Below are 17,358 nucleotides of genomic sequence, written 5' to 3'. Positions count from 1 at the left end.
CCCACAAATGTTTAAATGTTCTTCCAATCCAAGATGCAGTAAGTCCATCATGACCATGTTTTAAAGTTATTACTTTATAAAGTTCTCAAGAGTGGAGCCCATTTAGATGTGCTAATCAAATAGTATTTGAAATAAAAAAGAGTTTTGTACAAACAGAGAAATACTAATGAGTACAATAGAGGTCCAGGATCAATGAAGACATGACCAAAGAGACACTCAAATCCACACATTAGTGGCCTTTTAAGCAACAACATCAAAAACAACGTTTTTAAGAGTACTTAATTATATTAGATAACTCCACATCTAGATTAGCCAATATATATGGCCAGGGCATATAGTTTGTTGATATGTCCAACTGGGCAGACCCAGGAGACACCTGACTCAGTATTACTACAAAATATTTGGCAGAAGTTTCTATTGAATGGCTTATTAACTCAAATGTTTGCACAAACTACCTCCCAGATCAGCCTCCGGCCAGATCTCTGAAAGTGTGTAAAACTTTGATATAAAAATTGTTTCCTGATGATGTGAATGTGACCCAAAGAATGTGACTCAAATTTTAAATTGCACCAAACAACCTCAATCCTGACTATCATTAGGGGATATTTGTCCCCCGTGTCTAACGTGCTGCAACTCTGGTCCAACTTGTTTGTCGAATCAGTGTCACTAAACTTTGGTTTCTTGTTACTGTGTCGTCTCTTGTGCTGTGGGAGTCGAGCTCAATAGTTTGTTCAGTGTAATGACTTGTTGTCGAGGAAAAACAAGATAATCCACTGCAGACACGATAACTGTAAAAACAGCTCTAAGAAGAAACGGAAGGAAAAAACACGACAACCTAAAAAATATATTTTTAAAGACAAGAAGTTGTGAAAAAGGGGATAATATGTTGAAATATTCCAAAAAGCCTTACCTCAATAGGACCAACTTGAAAATCAATCGATATTTCGCTCTCTCGAATCTCCTTGAGAGCCGTCATGGCAATTCGAAAGTCATCCAGATCCGTGATCCGCCTGTTCAGCTTCTTACCAGCCTCTTCTATAAAAGCAAAGATCTGCTCCATCTCTGAGCGATACTTCTTGTTACAGTACCGGCCGTACTCCACCATCCAGTTCTTGGTTTCCGCGGTGAGCGAGAGTTTCAGATTTTCTATTACAGGATTTCACGATTAGTTTATCCAGTTGGTATTCCACTTTGAATTTTCATCGTACCTGTGTAGAGTGAAAAAGCTCCTACGTTGAGGAACTCCGGCTCCGAGTTTATTTCATTCTCCAGATCACGATAGTAAAGGATCTGACTTTTGAACTCAGACAGCAAAGGGTTTTCTTTGATGAACCTACAAGACGAATCATAGTGATCATCAACACGAATGACAAATAAGTGAGTATTTGTGTTCATATTTAAAAGAAAAATAGAGATCTTACTCCTTCATAGTTTCATCTCGTGGTTTCTTCCAGATGTGATGATAGTGAGCAAAACTGTCCAGAGCTGTCATCAACTCCTGTGAATAAGTGTTAACAGTAAGGTGGCAGGCAAGGTGTGGCAGATGAAAGCCTTCAAAATAAAATAGCATGTACAGGGAAATAAATTGAATTTTTTTGCTAGTTAGACTTATTTTTTGAGTAAACATGACCCAAAAAAAGGTATTCACTTCTCAGGTGTCACAGGCTGATGTCACTTATTTTGTAAATGGCTTTTTGTTTTAAATGAAGCACCTTTAAGACAGCATTAATCAAACAGAAATTAAGTAATAGCGGTAAAAGAAAATATTGATACGGCGATAGATTTTCTTTTTCAAGATACTGTGTAGGTATTCTACAGCACTGTATAGATTTTTTTTTATTTTATGGCTTTCAAAAAGTACTTTTAAATACAATTAAATACTGCAATGTCCCAGTGATGACTGAGGACGAGAGGATACAATGACTCCAGCAGATGTTTAGACATATTTTGGTTTCAAAACAAATAAAAGCAGTTACGACTTTGTCAAGAGTCATGTGGTCTGTAGATCCTGCAACACCAGAGTCAAGTACTCGACAATACTACAAAAATGTTCTTGTTACTACAGTATCACATAAATCATATCGTTGCCCCTCTATTTTTATACGTATCATATCGCCAGACTCTTGCCAATACACACCGCTGTAAAAAAATTCTTTCCAGGTGTCCGGTGTGAAGAAGAGAACATTTCTAGTACCTTTTTTGAAGAACTTATGGAGGTGCTGAGCACATTCACCAGTTTGACTATCTCCTTATTCTCCGAAACACTTTTGTGATAGTTCCTGGATTGGCAGGGAATAGATCTGACCACCTGTGCAGAAAAATCTGCAACACTGCCATCTGGAGAGAACGGGAATTGAAAGAAAATATTTAAAACATTGAGAACGGATCGATCTTAAGTACTCTTTGAAACATTTCTGTACCAGCAATGCTCCTGTAGGTTGTCCCTCCATCCTCTGTGTCACTGTCAGAACTGTCCTGTGTTAAAGCCGCCATTCGCCTTTCATTCAGTTTCCTCTGGAAAAACAAGTTTTCAAGGAAACCAATGAGTAAAGTTTGATAATTGACGAGTCATCAAATCTTTTTCTGTAGAGGCACCTTTGAGATCCTTTCTTGGCTCCACTGACCGACTCCTTGGCTGACACTGACGATGCACTCGACCGCCTGGTTCATGGCCTTTTGAACTTCCTCCAGGGCTGGCACCATGGAGATGTTTGGGATGGTCAGGGTCACGTGGACTTTAAAGATGGGCTGCAGGCTGCTGCTCTTCCCGCGACCTGATGAGTCATTTCCAGCTTCAGAGTGGATAAGAATGATCATATTTTTAATGGGCTCAATAAATGTGTGGAATATAAAATCCAGCTAACCGGAGGAGTGCATGGCTGATGAGTTGTGGATGCGCTTGCGTAACATCTCCAGGTTGTGGCGCGTCAGACGGAGCAAGGCGTCGATGTTTCGATGGTTGAAGTACATCAGCAGCTCCCGAGCTTCTTCCTCCATCACTTCCATCATATCTCTCTTCTTCCTTTTTCTCATCAGAGGAGAAGAAAGACTAACACTGGTGGTGGGTTGCAAGCTGTTCCTGGAGTAGGGAAGACCCATCGAGCGTCCCTCGTCCTCACCTAAAATTAGAACAACACTCAGAGGGCACGGAACTTTGTCAATCTAATTTGAAACAGCCATTGATAAAAAACAAAATAAACTGTGAGTCGATTTAAGATCGGAACCTTCGCTGTCGGCACGCTCGAGGATCTTGCTCGCTGCGAGGCTTTCATCATCAGTCTTCTCCGCTTCCTCCCTTTGATTGTGTTCGAAGGTCAGCAACATGTTGATCACTTCATTCGCGGCTTCCTCTACTAGTAGACTCTTGGTGTGGAGACTGTGGGCCTGTTTGAGACACAAGTCCTACACACAGACGCCGAGAGATAAAGATGTTAGCATCGTTGCTAAAAGAAAACAACACTAACTATAATGATGGGATCTAGAGAGAGATAGAGAAATTAAAAACAAATAAAATGTTCCTTTAGTTGGGTCAAAACCAGGCTTGAATTTACCCTTGTGATTTGGACAAACTCTTCACAGGTGACGGGACCGTCCTCCGGCAGGAAACACAACGTAGTCACGCTCATTTCTTGCAATACCGACTCTATCCGTACCTCGACCAAGTCATTGACTCGGTCCATTAGCAACTCGAGTTCTCCTAAGAAACGAAATAAGAGGAAACGATTAATTGTGGTAAGCAAACATATGAACAAATATACAGATGTTATCAAAAAAAAGTACCTAAAGACTTGCTGATATTGCTCAAGTATCTGTCTATGTTCATGGAGGTCCAGTTGAGTGATGTCAATCCAGGTTGTATAGCTTCGTCCACCTGAACCAAATGAAACGTTAAAGCAATAAATATTTGAGACTATAAATGTCCCGAAAAAAGCGAACCTACCTTGGCAACATGCGGCCTTGCCAACTGCTCAAAAACCGACTGAATCTTGACCCGAACCCGAGTGTTCTCACTTAACATCAACTGAAAGAGAAAATCCAACATGAAATGTTGGTTCCCGATCTAATCATTTCGTGTTAAGTAGAGAAGAAAACCTGTAATTTGTCGTGGTTCCTCTTGAGGCTCTCCTGTTTCTGATGCAAGAGGGCAGCAAACGGTGGGATCTCAAAATGTACCCTCTTCATGTAGTTGACCTCCCTGATCTGGGTCAGGATCTCAGGGTCAAAGTTGACGAACAGCGCCCCCGTTTGCGGTGATCTCACCAACAAAGAGGCACGTAACCCTATTCTTGCCCCCTCCACCTTTAAGTGAGACAGATTGTGAAGTGACATAAAAAAAACAGTTGAAAAACTAAACATGTATTTTCCAAACCTTTTTCATCCAGTTTTGATGGTTGATGTTCTCAAACTCCACCAAGAGGTTTTTAACACTGTTGTACCTTTTGGTGATCTTCTTGGCCTCAGGTAAGGACAGAACCTTATCATACTTGAGATCAAGGACAATTAGACCAGGACATGATGACATTCATGCATAAGTGAGAAGAAGAAATACAATTACTCTCTGAAAAAGCTCCATGGGTTCCTGTATTTTGCTGTGCAGATGCCGAGCCCACATGATCCGCCCGGAGTCTGGTGGCATGTCCCGTGGAATTGGGGGGTCCGATTTCTGCTTCATAAATATTTGATGGACCATTTCGATGGTCTCACCGTAGCTCTCCAGTATCCGGAGGTACTTCTCGTCCAGTCCAAGATCCGGGATGCATAATCTAATTTGAAAAGTACATTTTTATTATTGCCGCTAATCCAACACTTGTGTCTTAAAATGATTGAAACTTTATGAACTGGAGAACAAATGTTAGTAGAATACATATGAGAAGTAGTCAATGCAATAGGTGAAATAAAAATACCATTTTGGCAATAGTGATGGTATTTTAAGCGTCGTACAGACTTGCCAGTGGAAGGAAAAGTAAATGTACTTGATTGTAGTGATGTAGTTTGACGAAGCTTCATGAGGCAGTGTCACTATTTTCAGAGTCCATTAGATAAGAACTCTTTGCTGTATAATGTATTGTGTTGAACAGCTAATCTGGTGAAACCTCACATTATTTAAACTCATGGGTGCCAATTACCGAGCTATGAAGCTTCACGAAGCTTAATGAAGCAGTATCCTTATTTTCAGAGTCCACTAGATGGCAGTGTCTGCTGTATATACTTGTGTTGAACAGGTATTCTAGAGAAACCTCACATTATTTAAACTCAGGGGTGCCAACTACCGAGCTATGAAGCTTCACAAAGCTTCATGAAGCAGTATCCTTATTTTCAGAGTCCACTAGATGGCAGTGTCTGCTGTATATACTTGTGTTGAAAAGGTATTCTAGAGAAACCTCACATTATTTAAACTCAGGGTGCCACCTACTGAGCTATGAAGCTTCACAAAGCTTCATGAAGCAGTATCCTTATTTTCAGAGTCCACTAGATGGCAGTGTCTGCTGTATATACTTGTGTTAAACAGCTATTCTAGTTAAAATTCACATTATTTAAACTCAGGGGTGCCAACTACTGAGCTATGAAGCTTCATGAAGCTTCACGAAGCTTCATGAAGCTTCCATGACTAGAAAGAAGGGGTTTCGTGTGATAGCAGTACTTATGGAAGTCTTCACCTCTCAAACCTTTGCAGCATATTTAAGGCCCGTTCTTTGTTTTGAATTTTCACAAATGTGCAATCCATGAAAATCCTCAGTTGCTCCTGAAAACGCAAAAAAAGAAAAGAAAGTGAGTTCTTACGAGTTCTTAACGAGAGCGTCGGAGGAGAAAGCTCACGTGAATCTCGGAGGTGCTTTTGCGAAAGTTTTCATAGTCAACGTCGAAGTCCGGTCTTCCCTGATCCAGGAAGCTGTAATGTTTTCTCTTCATGTCTTGAACGATGGCCTTTCACAGGAAGTGGCAGATTTAAAGACAGACCATTTTTTAAATGTTTTATAAAATTCCAGCAAAAGGCTGGGAACCAATATCTATGAACATGGATACAGTTGAGTCATTACCTCCCATTTTCCTTGCATCTCTGAAGTCTGTTAAAAAAGAATAACATCAATTATTAATTGAAAAAAAGGAGATGATACCCCCATTTGTTCTTTTGTTTTTTAAAGGAATACACTCAATTTTACACATCAATTTCATTTATATAGTGGCTTTGTTTTCCATTCTCACTTGATATCTCGTAGAGACGGTTTCAAGAGCCTCTAATTTAGAGTCCAGCAGGGCCGAATATGTGGAGATGGTGTGAAACATTTCCAAGATTTTTTCCAGGCGTTGCTGAAATGTGTCGAACTTGAAGAAAATATGCATCTCGCTAAAGTCAAACTGCCTCTCGGTTGGAGTTTGTTCCAGCTTTTCTTTGGCCTGGTGGAAATGCTGCTGGTATTTCTGAAAAACATTTTTCACAAATGTTTTTTTCGTAAAAACATCCACAACATCCTCTTTATTTATAAAGACTGAAAGTATGAAATTATAGAAGTGCAAAATATGAAGATATTCAAATTAGGAATATATTGGAAAAAAATAAATCTTGAAATGTAAATTCATGTTTTACGTTTCAAAACAAATCATTGAAAAGTAGTGAAAAACACAGATATTCAAGTTCTACTGGAATTAGTCGTTCTTCTTGTACAGTATCTTGGGATCGTTTTCACCAGTGAATGATATTTTTAGCAAACAAGGTTGCGTGTCGAACAAAATGTTACGTGTTTAAAATTATTAACCAAACATTCTATTACCGGAAGTACAAGTGTGATATTTACTTATTTTATTTTGACGCTCAATTTATCTTATATATACTTTGCTTTCCATTTTTGGTTTGAAAATCATATATTTTTATGATTTACAGTTCAACTATGTGTGTTTAGAATAAAATAGTTTAATTTATTTGTACAAATAACATAAACAATTGCAATTAAACTCTCAGCCAGTCTGTCCTCTGCAGCTAAATGAACATTTTAATCCCGCGAGATCCCAGCAATGACTGAGGACAAGAGGATACAGTAGACTCCAGCAATGGTCAAAGCTGATGTTTGTTCTGTAAATTCTTCAAAACCAAGTACTCGGACAATAATACAAATATATTCTTGTTCCTTCATTATCTGAATATATCGCAATATATCGTATCGTTCCCTCTGTATCACGAAAAAAAAATCCGACAACAATAAATAATCTTAAAATATGACACAACAAATACATTTTCCAGCCCATACCTGGTTCAAGTGGATACAAGCTCTCATCTTCTCCACCACGACGGGTTGAGGCTGATCCCAGATTGAATTGGAACCTTCGTTAGTGATGTAAGCCTTACACGCCGTGATCATCTGGTTGGTCATCTGGAAAAAAAAAAATGAAGTGAACTTTTGAAAGTGCATTCAGTTTGAGTTGTGTTGAAAATATCAGAAGGTCATGAGCGCTAATTGGAATTTGTCCTGTTTTGTCTTCTGATAAATAGAGTCCTTGTATGGAGGGACATCTATTTAGACACAAATTACTTTGCAATTAAATTTCATAATACACAAATTAATGTGTTTTTCTTTTTTGTTTAAATGTCAATTGTTCCCCAACATCATTGTTTGGCGATCAAACGTGTGAGAACAGAAGAAGAAAACCCTTCATACGAGGATTGATTCACGCTTTTCTTTGACGTTATTGAGCGACCAAAGAGTCACACACCTTGACCATGAAGAGCGACGTGATGTTGTCGGACGTGTTGTAGTAGCGAGACATGCTATGAATCATCCTGATGGCGTTGATCAATCCAGGAATGGCGTCGACCATCAACACCTACGTGAGACAATTCTCCATCAGAACTCATGCTGAAGGAAGTTATTGAAAGTGAAGTGCGTACAGGGTCGCTGTGGTAAAGAGGATCCCAGAACTTCTCCAGACTGTAGAGGCACTTGACGTTATCTTTGGCCTTGTTGGCGGCGTCGGTGATCCTGCTGTCCAGTTCCCTCCACGGCTGAAGAGAGAGTTCAACGTCAGGGGTCGTTGTGTCGCCATCCACGGATTTTTTTTAGATTCTGACCTTGATGACTTTAGATTTGGCGATCATGAGCACGCCCAGGACGGCCTTCACGTCCGGCGTCTTCAGCTGGTCCAGGAGATAGTTGAAGCGGGCCAGTCGTCTCTTCCAGTACTCCAGCTCGGAGCGTGGGCCGAGGTCGTCGAGCTCGATTCGAAGTTGTTCGCTTTCAGCTAAAACCTGTAACGTTCAATACAATTTCATTTGATCGAAGGTAGCGTGGGAATTCAAACAAGTTATATCAAATAAACATTTGAGTCTAAAGTATAAAAAGGATATTGACATATCATTCAAACTACCAATAGTCCCACCCTCTACATTTTCTCTCTTGAAGATCACCTACCCCACCTTTAGCTCTCCCTGCTGTTTTTCACAATACTATTTTTACAGAACTTTTTTGTTTTTCTTTTCAATAAAGTTTGTATAGAATAAAATAAAATATTTGTTTTATTAACAATTAACACGCAAATATTCACAGCGTCTGTTCATATTTGTGTCGCGATTAAACTTCGACCGCTAGATGGCAGCAGTATTTACGTCCTCCGCAAATAAAGGAACAATTAAATCCTGCGAGATCCTGGCGATGACTGAGGACAAGAGGATACAGTCGACTTCAGCAGCTTTTAAAGCTGATGTTTGGACATATTTTGAAAAATGAAAGCACTTACGACTTAGTCAAGAGTCATGTAGTCTGTAAATTCTGCAACACCAGAGTCAAGTACTCAACAATACTACAAATATATCCTTGTTCCTAAAGTATTGCGATACATTGCAGTATATTGTATCGTGGCCCTGTAGTGAAATACGTATTGTAACGCTATAACAAAGATGTAAAGGATGTCATAGAAAATACAAAATGACTCGTGTCATCAGTATCAGTACCAACATACCAAAACATTTTAACAACAAAAACATCTATCTTTTCTAATCCACATTCAGAGGCAGTAGGTCAACTGATTATGTGACAAATGAAAACTCCACCCAACATATTTTTCACCTGCTCGATCTGTTTAATCCAGCCTTTCATGCAGGTCTCGAGCTTCTCTGTGACTTCGGTGCTGCTCGCTGCTGCTTTGTAGTCGGACGGACCTTTCAGCACCAGAAGGTCGAATGAGTCACACTTATTTAAGGTAACCTGGAAGGAAAAAACAGGAGAATTCCAACAACTTTGACCTCATGAGGAATGATGTTTACGATGTTCAAGCAGGTGATTAACTTCGATATATCTTTGAAAAATGAAACAAATGTTTTGTCTTGAAAACTTGAAAGATATTTTAAGGTAAGGTAAGGTAAGGTAAGGTAAAACTTTATTGAGGTCTCCTTCGGGAAATTGTTTTTTGCAATAGCCAGCAATTTAATAGCAAATAATAATAATACATAAAAAATAAAATAAGAAGAAGAACATAAAGAGAAAGAACAAGATGACACAATCTAAGTCTAAAGATAAAGACAAAGAACATAGGTCAAAGAAAAACAACAAAGACAAAGGATACAAAGACTAACATACACAGAACATCCGGATACTTTCACTCCACTCCTGCCCCCGAACTCAGAATTGTACAATTTAATAGCCCGAGGAATGAATGAGTCCCTGAGTCTATTTGTTTTGCACCTGGGTAGGAGCATTCGTGCACTCATTCTGCTTCTCTGCTCACTGATGACAGTGTTCAGAGGATGACTGTCATCATCCATGATGGACAGTAGTTTGTTCAATGATCTCCTCTCAGCAACTGTCACCAGTGAGTCCAGCTTCATGCCAACCACAGAACCAGCCCTCCTGATCAACCTGTCCAACCTGTTGACACTCCTCTTGGACACATTTCCACCCCAACACACCACAGCATAGAACATGACACTGGCCACCACAGACTGGTAGAACATGCAGAGGAGCTTCTTGCAGATGTTAAATGATCGAAGCCTCCTCAGAAAGTACAGTCTACTCTGAACCTTCTTATATACATGGTCTGTATTGCAGGACCTGTTTACTGTCCAGCCACACGCCGAGGTACAACTTTGACCTCATGAGGAATGATGTTTACGATGTTCAAGCAGGTGATTAACTTCGATATATCTTTGAAAAATGAAACAAATGTTTTGTCTTGAAAACTTGAAAGATATTTTAAGGTAAGGTAAGGTAAGGTAAGGTAAAACTTTATTGAGGTCTCCTTCGGGAAATTGTTTTTTGCAATAGCCAGCAATTTAATAGCAAATAATAATAATACATAAAAAATAAAATAAGAAGAAGAACATAAAGAGAAAGAACAAGATGACACAATCTAAGTCTAAAGATAAAGACAAAGAACATAGGTCAAAGAAAAACAACAAAGACAAAGGATACAAAGACTAACATACACAGAACATCCGGATACTTTCACTCCACTCCTGCCCCCGAACTCAGAATTGTACAATTTAATAGCCCGAGGAATGAATGAGTCCCTGAGTCTATTTGTTTTGCACCTGGGTAGGAGCATTCGTGCACTCATTCTGCTTCTCTGCTCACTGATGACAGTGTTCAGAGGATGACTGTCATCATCCATGATGGACAGTAGTTTGTTCAATGATCTCCTCTCAGCAACTGTCACCAGTGAGTCCAGCTTCATGCCAACCACAGAACCAGCCCTCCTGATCAACCTGTCCAACCTGTTGACACTCCTCTTGGACACATTTCCACCCCAACACACCACAGCATAGAACATGACACTGGCCACCACAGACTGGTAGAACATGCAGAGGAGCTTCTTGCAGATGTTAAATGATCGAAGCCTCCTCAGAAAGTACAGTCTACTCTGAACCTTCTTATATACATGGTCTGTATTGCAGGACCTGTTTACTGTCCAGCCACACGCCGAGGTACTTATAGTTGCACACCACAGTGTCAGACTTGATATCCTTCAGCCTGACATACTGTCATACATATTTTAGGGATATTATGAAAATGTAAACTTTGGATTTTAGGCTGAAACGAGTTAACGTGTTCAGTTTTTCCAGCAGATGTGAACAAAATATTGCCGTTAACATTTCATCATTATCATCAGCATCTGGTACGCTGCTGCAACTATAATGATAGAAACCTGTCAGTAGAAAATGACGAGCTTCCTTTACTTTCAAACCACTTAGCTTGATTTTGATTGGCTGGCGAAGTCATTTTGAAAGCCGCATAGACTAGTTTCTAACTTACAGCCTGCACCATATTTCGATGTGTCATCACCGGTGTCTCACCCTCTCCTGCAGACTCTCCTGAGCTCCGGCCAAGACGGACACAAAGTTTTCCAGCGACATTATGAAATCCTGTTTGACGGCCAGAGCCTGGGGACTGGCCAGCTCCCCCCAGCCGTGGTTTATCTTCCTCAGAGTCGGGATGTAGATCTCAGACAGCAGCTGTTCCACGCTTCTTAACAGCCCTCCTTGCGTGGTGTCCAACATGTTGAAATTCACATCCTTAAAATTGAAAGTGAGGGGGAGTGGGGAAGAAATACTTTTAGTTCTTACCTTCTGTTTGTGTCAAAGAATTATTTTCAACACCTATTGAGTAGTGAATAAACTCAGCTTTGTGCCATTAAAAATAGCTTTTTTTTTAGAGCCACCAACCAGTTTAGAATCACAAGTGTAGCCAAATAATTGTAAGTAGGTAAGTAAGTCATTTTTATTTGTATAGCGCTTTTCCAGACCAGGGTCACAAAGCGCTTAGACAATCAAAACAATACTCAATAAAGTATATACTTTAAAGGGCACGACAAAACTGATAACACAACTACTACAGAAATATTAAAACAAAAATTATCATTTAAAATTAAAACAATAATTAATACACAAGGATGAATATATATAACAACAATTAACGTTTTGAACGTCTTTCATTTTTTGTCTTTTAATTTCAACATGTAGTCATTTTGTTTTACATTTACTTATACCCAAAACAATTTATAGAATTGATATGAAATATAAGAATTAAATGATATACAAGATTTTACTATTTTATTAGATTTTTGTTATATATATATATATATCAAGCATCTCTACACGTTCTGATTATCATTTATATTATCATTATCATATTGTAAGAAAAATACTCATGGTAATCCAAAGTACAGTCTTTTTTTACTAAAGATGTATCAGAGTGTGCAACATCAACAGCTAATATTTTATATTTTGAATACATGCATTAGAATATAATGATTAGCAGTAGTCCTGGATAGAAAACTCATACATATTAATGTTGGATAAATTGTGTAGACACAAGTTGAAGTGACCTACAGAAGCAGTTATTAAAATCTAAATCAGGCTATTCAAAACAAAGCTTAAAAACAAGCTGCTCATATCAAACACTAACACGGGACGCTCGGTTTACTCAATTTGCTAAAAAGCTTTCAAGCGCTTTGACTTTCTATTCATATTATAATTCTGCTCAGACAAAAAAAAAAAACGCTGTGATGTTTGTAAGAATCTATCAGTACATAGTGCGATGTTGTGGAACAATGCCAGTGTTTGCTCTTGGATCCCTTCGTCACACACTGACTCACTCGCTGTATGTTTTCAGAGGTGACTGCCTTGGAAGTGTTTGCTCGGGTGAAGAAGACGCACACTCCGGTTAAAGCCTTATCCTTCCCATCCGTCACGCACACTTTCAAACTCGGCTTGCGACCGACAGGTGAGGTCTTCGGGGGAACGGAGGCCGAGTCTGCGACGGAAGAAATGACAAAATCCAGGTAGAATGACGGTCAGTTTGACGTGTTTCCTGAAGCTGAAATAAACGACTTTGTTTGCCTTGATGATCGATAGACAATGATGTTTACGCCCACCTGTGTCAGGAGTCTCCTTCTCCTGATAGTAAAACATGAGATGTGGCAGACCAGAGACGACAAAGAACTGCTCCATGCGGTCAATCTGTGGGAAACATCATTAAATATTAACTGAACAGCCATTAGCTGTACGTAAGCAACATTTTAAACATGAAAAAAAAAGCAACTTTACGTTAATACAGTTATTTTATTTCATTCATACCTGACTTCCTTCCAGGATGGCATCTTCCACTTCTGCCTTCTCCAGACCGAGACACGAGGCCACGATACTGAGGACGTAGTCATGTCGGCCGTCCAGCTGTGCGCGCTTGGCTTCCCTTTCTTCCTTCAGTTTTTGCTGAAGAAATTAAAATTAAAATTAAAAACTCCAGGACTTACTTCATTGGTTTAGTTTCATTGAAAAAAAAAAGACTGTTGGGTATTTTAATTAAAAACTGTTCAACTAGTAATTATAGTTGATGGTTTGTATAAACACTAATTTAAGGATTAAAGCATCAGTGCGAAGAATTTTGCCAAATTTATTTGTATATTTTCTGTGATAACTATCACAGTAGAAAAACTTTTTTCAATCCAAAATGTTTGAAAAAATGCCAAAAAATGTATGTCTATAAAAATGGGAAAAGTTTAGGTACCTTTGGACTATGTGAACAAAAAGGATGGTTATCAAATTTTGAATTTTTTCTGAGGTTCAAAAACTAATTTATTTCAATCAAACTGTCAATCAAAATTAGCTATCTAAACTGAATGCAACACAATTTTGAGTGTCTCAAAATCAGGAAACAAGAACTCTTTTAAAATCTAAAAGGTTTAAAAAAAATAAAATCTATAAAAAATTAAAAGAAAGCAGTGAAACCAAAGTTCAGGTCTTGTGAACACAACGCAATTGTACTGAAATTTCCAGAATGAGATGCTCTCTTGAAAAATCCAGAAGAAAAGAATAATTCCAATTAAGTCAATTGAAACATCTCTAAAAACAAAAAAGAAAATTCTGCAAAAATACCATTCAGTTCCCATTTGACTATGTGCACACAAAAATCCTTACAGAAATCCCTACATTTTTAATTATTAAACGCATAAAACTTTGAGTTAAATCTCTAAAAGTGACGCAGAAAAGGACAGCAGCAAAATCAAAGTACCGGTCGTAATGGGACACAAAGCAATGTCACCGAAATGTCCTAAATGATTTAGTTTAAATTAAATTAGTTTTCTGAAAACTTGAAAAAAATTGGAAGAAACAACATATTTTCAATCGATAGAGTTTGAAATGTATATTTTATTTGTACCCGAGAGGAGAGGTGGGGGTCTGCAGGGACAAGAAACTAAGAGAATAGCTAGAGGTCTAGAGGGGACTGAGAAGAAAGGTGGGCGTCTGCAGAGTCTGAAATTAGATGAAAGCTGCTTAAAAAAAAAGGAGTCCAACAGGCAATTTCCTTATAATCTACAAACCAAACAGTCATTATTCTTAAGGGAAACATCTTCAAGCAGGAACATAACACATCAGAGGTCACAGTGTAAAAATAGAGCGAGACTAAAAGCAATAAAAGGTTCATAAAGCAGGTCCAAGTTGTGCTCAGAAAGGGGTCAGAGTGAAAGCCAGCTCGGAAGCGTTGCCAGGTTCGGCTGCTTGGTAACAAAGAAGCACATCTGATGAATGACGCTATCGCTGGCTGCCTGCTACCTGCATTCAAAATCTCTCATTATGATTTTGTTGTCAGTCCAGAATTCATACCAGCTTTTCTTTTTTATAGACTCTGAATGCAGTCGGGGCTTTTTGGAAAATAATAACATGCAGTTTTATGCATAACACAAGCAATATTTTCCTCTAACAAAAACGAGAAGAGGAGCTTTTGAGCGGAAATGAAACCGAAACGATCCTCATTTGTCAAAACACAGAATGTCATGAAAAGAAACATTGATCTTAAAGGGATTATTGACCGGTCAGCACGGTCGGCTTGACAGGAAGTACCTGGAAAAGGTCGGCCGGCTTCTCATAATGAGAGAAAAAGGTTAACAAATGAGCGTGTTAGCAGCAGGACTGCGGATTGAATAGCATGTAAGTGTCCATTAGCGTTCATGCCGGGCTGAACACGGAGATGAATCAAGATGCTAATGTACTCAAAGTATTTACTGTACTGACAGGTTGACAATAGATAAATAGTAAATTAAGTCTTTCTAAAGAGAGAAGAGAATTTCACCGTCTTTTTGTATTTAATACAAAATATTTGATGTTAAATGATTTAAGGACCTACAGTATCTACTTAAGAGACTTCAAATAGTGACTTAAAATAGCATTACTAGGACCAGCTTGTAGCTCCACAATGCAAAAAAGCCTATTCCTCAATTAAACAGCAACAACCACAAACACTAAATCTTACCTTAATGAGCTTAAAAACTATTTGTTTCCACAGCCGTTTCCCAAACAACCGAGACATGGCGACCAAGCAACTCAAATATATATGAAGGACTTGTTTAAGACCTGCTATCACCTTCTCATTAAGCGAGGAGTTCCACACTATCATGTTATCGGAGGTGTCCAACCCTCTTCATGATTCATGTCGAGCCTTAAAAAAAACAAGAGTCTAACAGTCCGGTCCAGAAGAAAAAAGTTTGATCGCAAAGTCTTAACTTGGTAGAATTGAAAGTTTTTAGAAAGATTTAAGACTCTGTTTTCAACAATTTTGAGAAATAAAAGCGTATTTTTATCCAGCAACACTATAGTTATCACAATACAAGGGCAACGATAAAATATATTGCTATACTGTAGTATATATTTTCGTAGTATTGTCCAAGTACTTGACTCTGGTGTTGCAAAATGTGTAACTGCTTTCATTTTTTCAACTTAATATGTCCAAAAATCAGCTTTAAAGGCTGCTGGAGTCGACTGTATCCTCTTGTCCTCAGTGTCATCGAAGGGATTTTATTGTTACTTTAGCTGCAGACGACATAGTGACTGCTGCCATCTAGTGGCAGGAAGTTTATTTGCGGCACAAAAATGAACAAACCCTTCCGAATATTTTGATGTTAATTGTAAAAAGATATTTTGTTTTGTTTTCTTTATAAAACATAAACCATAAAATAATGATAATTATTAAAAAAATATATATGTTGAATATCAATACAGTATAGTATAAATAAAATCTCAATATATTGGAGTATCAATATTTTCTTTTTTATATTATATTTCTATTTTTCATAGCCCCAGATTCGTGGTTCTTGTCCGAGTCTGAGACAGTTGCCAGAGCTCATCGTCCATGTATATTTCTATTTTTAATATTTTAAATATCATATACAAATAATCTCTCTCTCCCTTTCCTGTCCAGTTCGCTAACACCTGTTTTTTATTACTTCTAAAGTTTTATCAAATCTTTCTTCATACAACACTATAATAGTTTGACACTTTAATAAGGTTAATTGAAATTTAAAGTGAATTATATTATATTTATATTCTGTTCAAGCTAAGGTTGAAAAGCTGTAAACAACTTTGTCAACCAGTCAACAGGGACACTCGTTTAATTCCTGCTGCTCTTTACGAGCAACTTCCAGCCGCTGATGATGAGCTTCTCAACAGCAAGAGTTCCAAATTAAATAGAGCCCAGATGATCATTACTATTCATGCAGAGTTACACAGAAAATGAAACAAGCCATGCGTCTCGTGTCTCATGTTGCTCCCCAACTGCAGCGTTAATACGTGTTTTTAGGCCAGTAATAATTCACAGAGACCTTAATGGAACATAACAGTTAATGGATATAAACATAACTTCCTTCCACTTCCCTTAAAACATCACTAAACATTTTAATGTTATGTACAGAGACCCATCGTTTGAAGAAAGATGCTGTTATGTACAATTCAGCTTCATAACTATGGAAATATATCACAATATCACAATATTAAATGGTTTTATTTAACATTTCAAATTATGGACCGTTTCTTTAAGCATTTAATTTATTTTTTTAACAATTATATTCAATAAATTCTTGAAAGGTTGACTTTTTTGTATGTTATTTTACACATACACACATACAGTTTGATAATTATAATTCCGATAATTCAAGAAATTCAATATTTTTCAATAAGCAGCCACTTAAAATGAAATATAATTCAGCCAAACATTAATTTTTTTATGAAAGGTTGACTTTTGGGGATTTTTTATAAAATTGAAATTAATAAATCCAATATTTCCATTTATTTTATTTGTTTGATATTATAATTACAATAATTAAAAAATACATGTTCCAAATTGGACAATTTCACACTTGTAACCTTTTAAATTCAGTTCATAACTGTCTTATCTGCACCAGATAAAAAACATTTTTAAATTGAATTTAAAAGGCTACAGATTTAAAAATATAGAATTTAGACACTTTATTTTTGAATTATTGGACTACGAATATCAAACTCTATGTGTAATATATATATATATATATGTAATATATATATATATATATATATATATATATATGTAATATATATATATATATATATATTACACATAGAGTTTG

General features: G+C 37.6%; 1 protein-coding gene across 1 annotated transcript in view; it reads right to left on the bottom strand.

Annotated features, from left to right (window-relative positions):
* The window catches only part of dnah5 (dynein, axonemal, heavy chain 5), an 82,375-nt gene extending 70,878 nt beyond the window's left edge, over positions 1 to 11,497 (bottom strand). Inside the window, exons 1-24 of the mRNA XM_087813279.1 lie at positions 11,279 to 11,497; positions 9,057 to 9,194; positions 8,063 to 8,239; positions 7,883 to 7,996; positions 7,708 to 7,818; positions 7,245 to 7,367; positions 6,205 to 6,420; positions 6,039 to 6,065; positions 5,818 to 5,925; positions 5,658 to 5,743; positions 4,556 to 4,763; positions 4,370 to 4,483; positions 4,093 to 4,299; positions 3,941 to 4,021; positions 3,781 to 3,871; positions 3,552 to 3,697; positions 3,225 to 3,402; positions 2,865 to 3,119; positions 2,596 to 2,792; positions 2,421 to 2,514; positions 2,195 to 2,337; positions 1,422 to 1,498; positions 1,209 to 1,333; positions 911 to 1,146 (exon numbers count right to left, since the gene is read on the bottom strand). Coding sequence (XP_087669405.1) covers positions 911 to 1,146; positions 1,209 to 1,333; positions 1,422 to 1,498; positions 2,195 to 2,337; positions 2,421 to 2,514; positions 2,596 to 2,792; positions 2,865 to 3,119; positions 3,225 to 3,402; positions 3,552 to 3,697; positions 3,781 to 3,871; positions 3,941 to 4,021; positions 4,093 to 4,299; positions 4,370 to 4,483; positions 4,556 to 4,763; positions 5,658 to 5,743; positions 5,818 to 5,925; positions 6,039 to 6,065; positions 6,205 to 6,420; positions 7,245 to 7,367; positions 7,708 to 7,818; positions 7,883 to 7,996; positions 8,063 to 8,239; positions 9,057 to 9,194; positions 11,279 to 11,482 — 3,456 coding nt within the window. The 5' untranslated portion in view covers positions 11,483 to 11,497. The remainder of the gene's footprint in view (positions 1 to 910; positions 1,147 to 1,208; positions 1,334 to 1,421; positions 1,499 to 2,194; positions 2,338 to 2,420; positions 2,515 to 2,595; positions 2,793 to 2,864; positions 3,120 to 3,224; positions 3,403 to 3,551; positions 3,698 to 3,780; positions 3,872 to 3,940; positions 4,022 to 4,092; positions 4,300 to 4,369; positions 4,484 to 4,555; positions 4,764 to 5,657; positions 5,744 to 5,817; positions 5,926 to 6,038; positions 6,066 to 6,204; positions 6,421 to 7,244; positions 7,368 to 7,707; positions 7,819 to 7,882; positions 7,997 to 8,062; positions 8,240 to 9,056; positions 9,195 to 11,278) is intronic.
* Positions 11,498 to 17,358: the final 5,861 nt, after the last annotated feature.

The sequence above is a fragment of the Callionymus lyra genome, chromosome 17, assembly GCF_982586985.1.
Source record: "Callionymus lyra chromosome 17, fCalLyr1.hap1.1, whole genome shotgun sequence".
Classification (NCBI taxonomy): Eukaryota; Metazoa; Chordata; class Actinopteri; order Syngnathiformes; family Callionymidae; genus Callionymus; species Callionymus lyra.
This window is presented reverse-complemented; position numbering and strand designations above follow the sequence as displayed.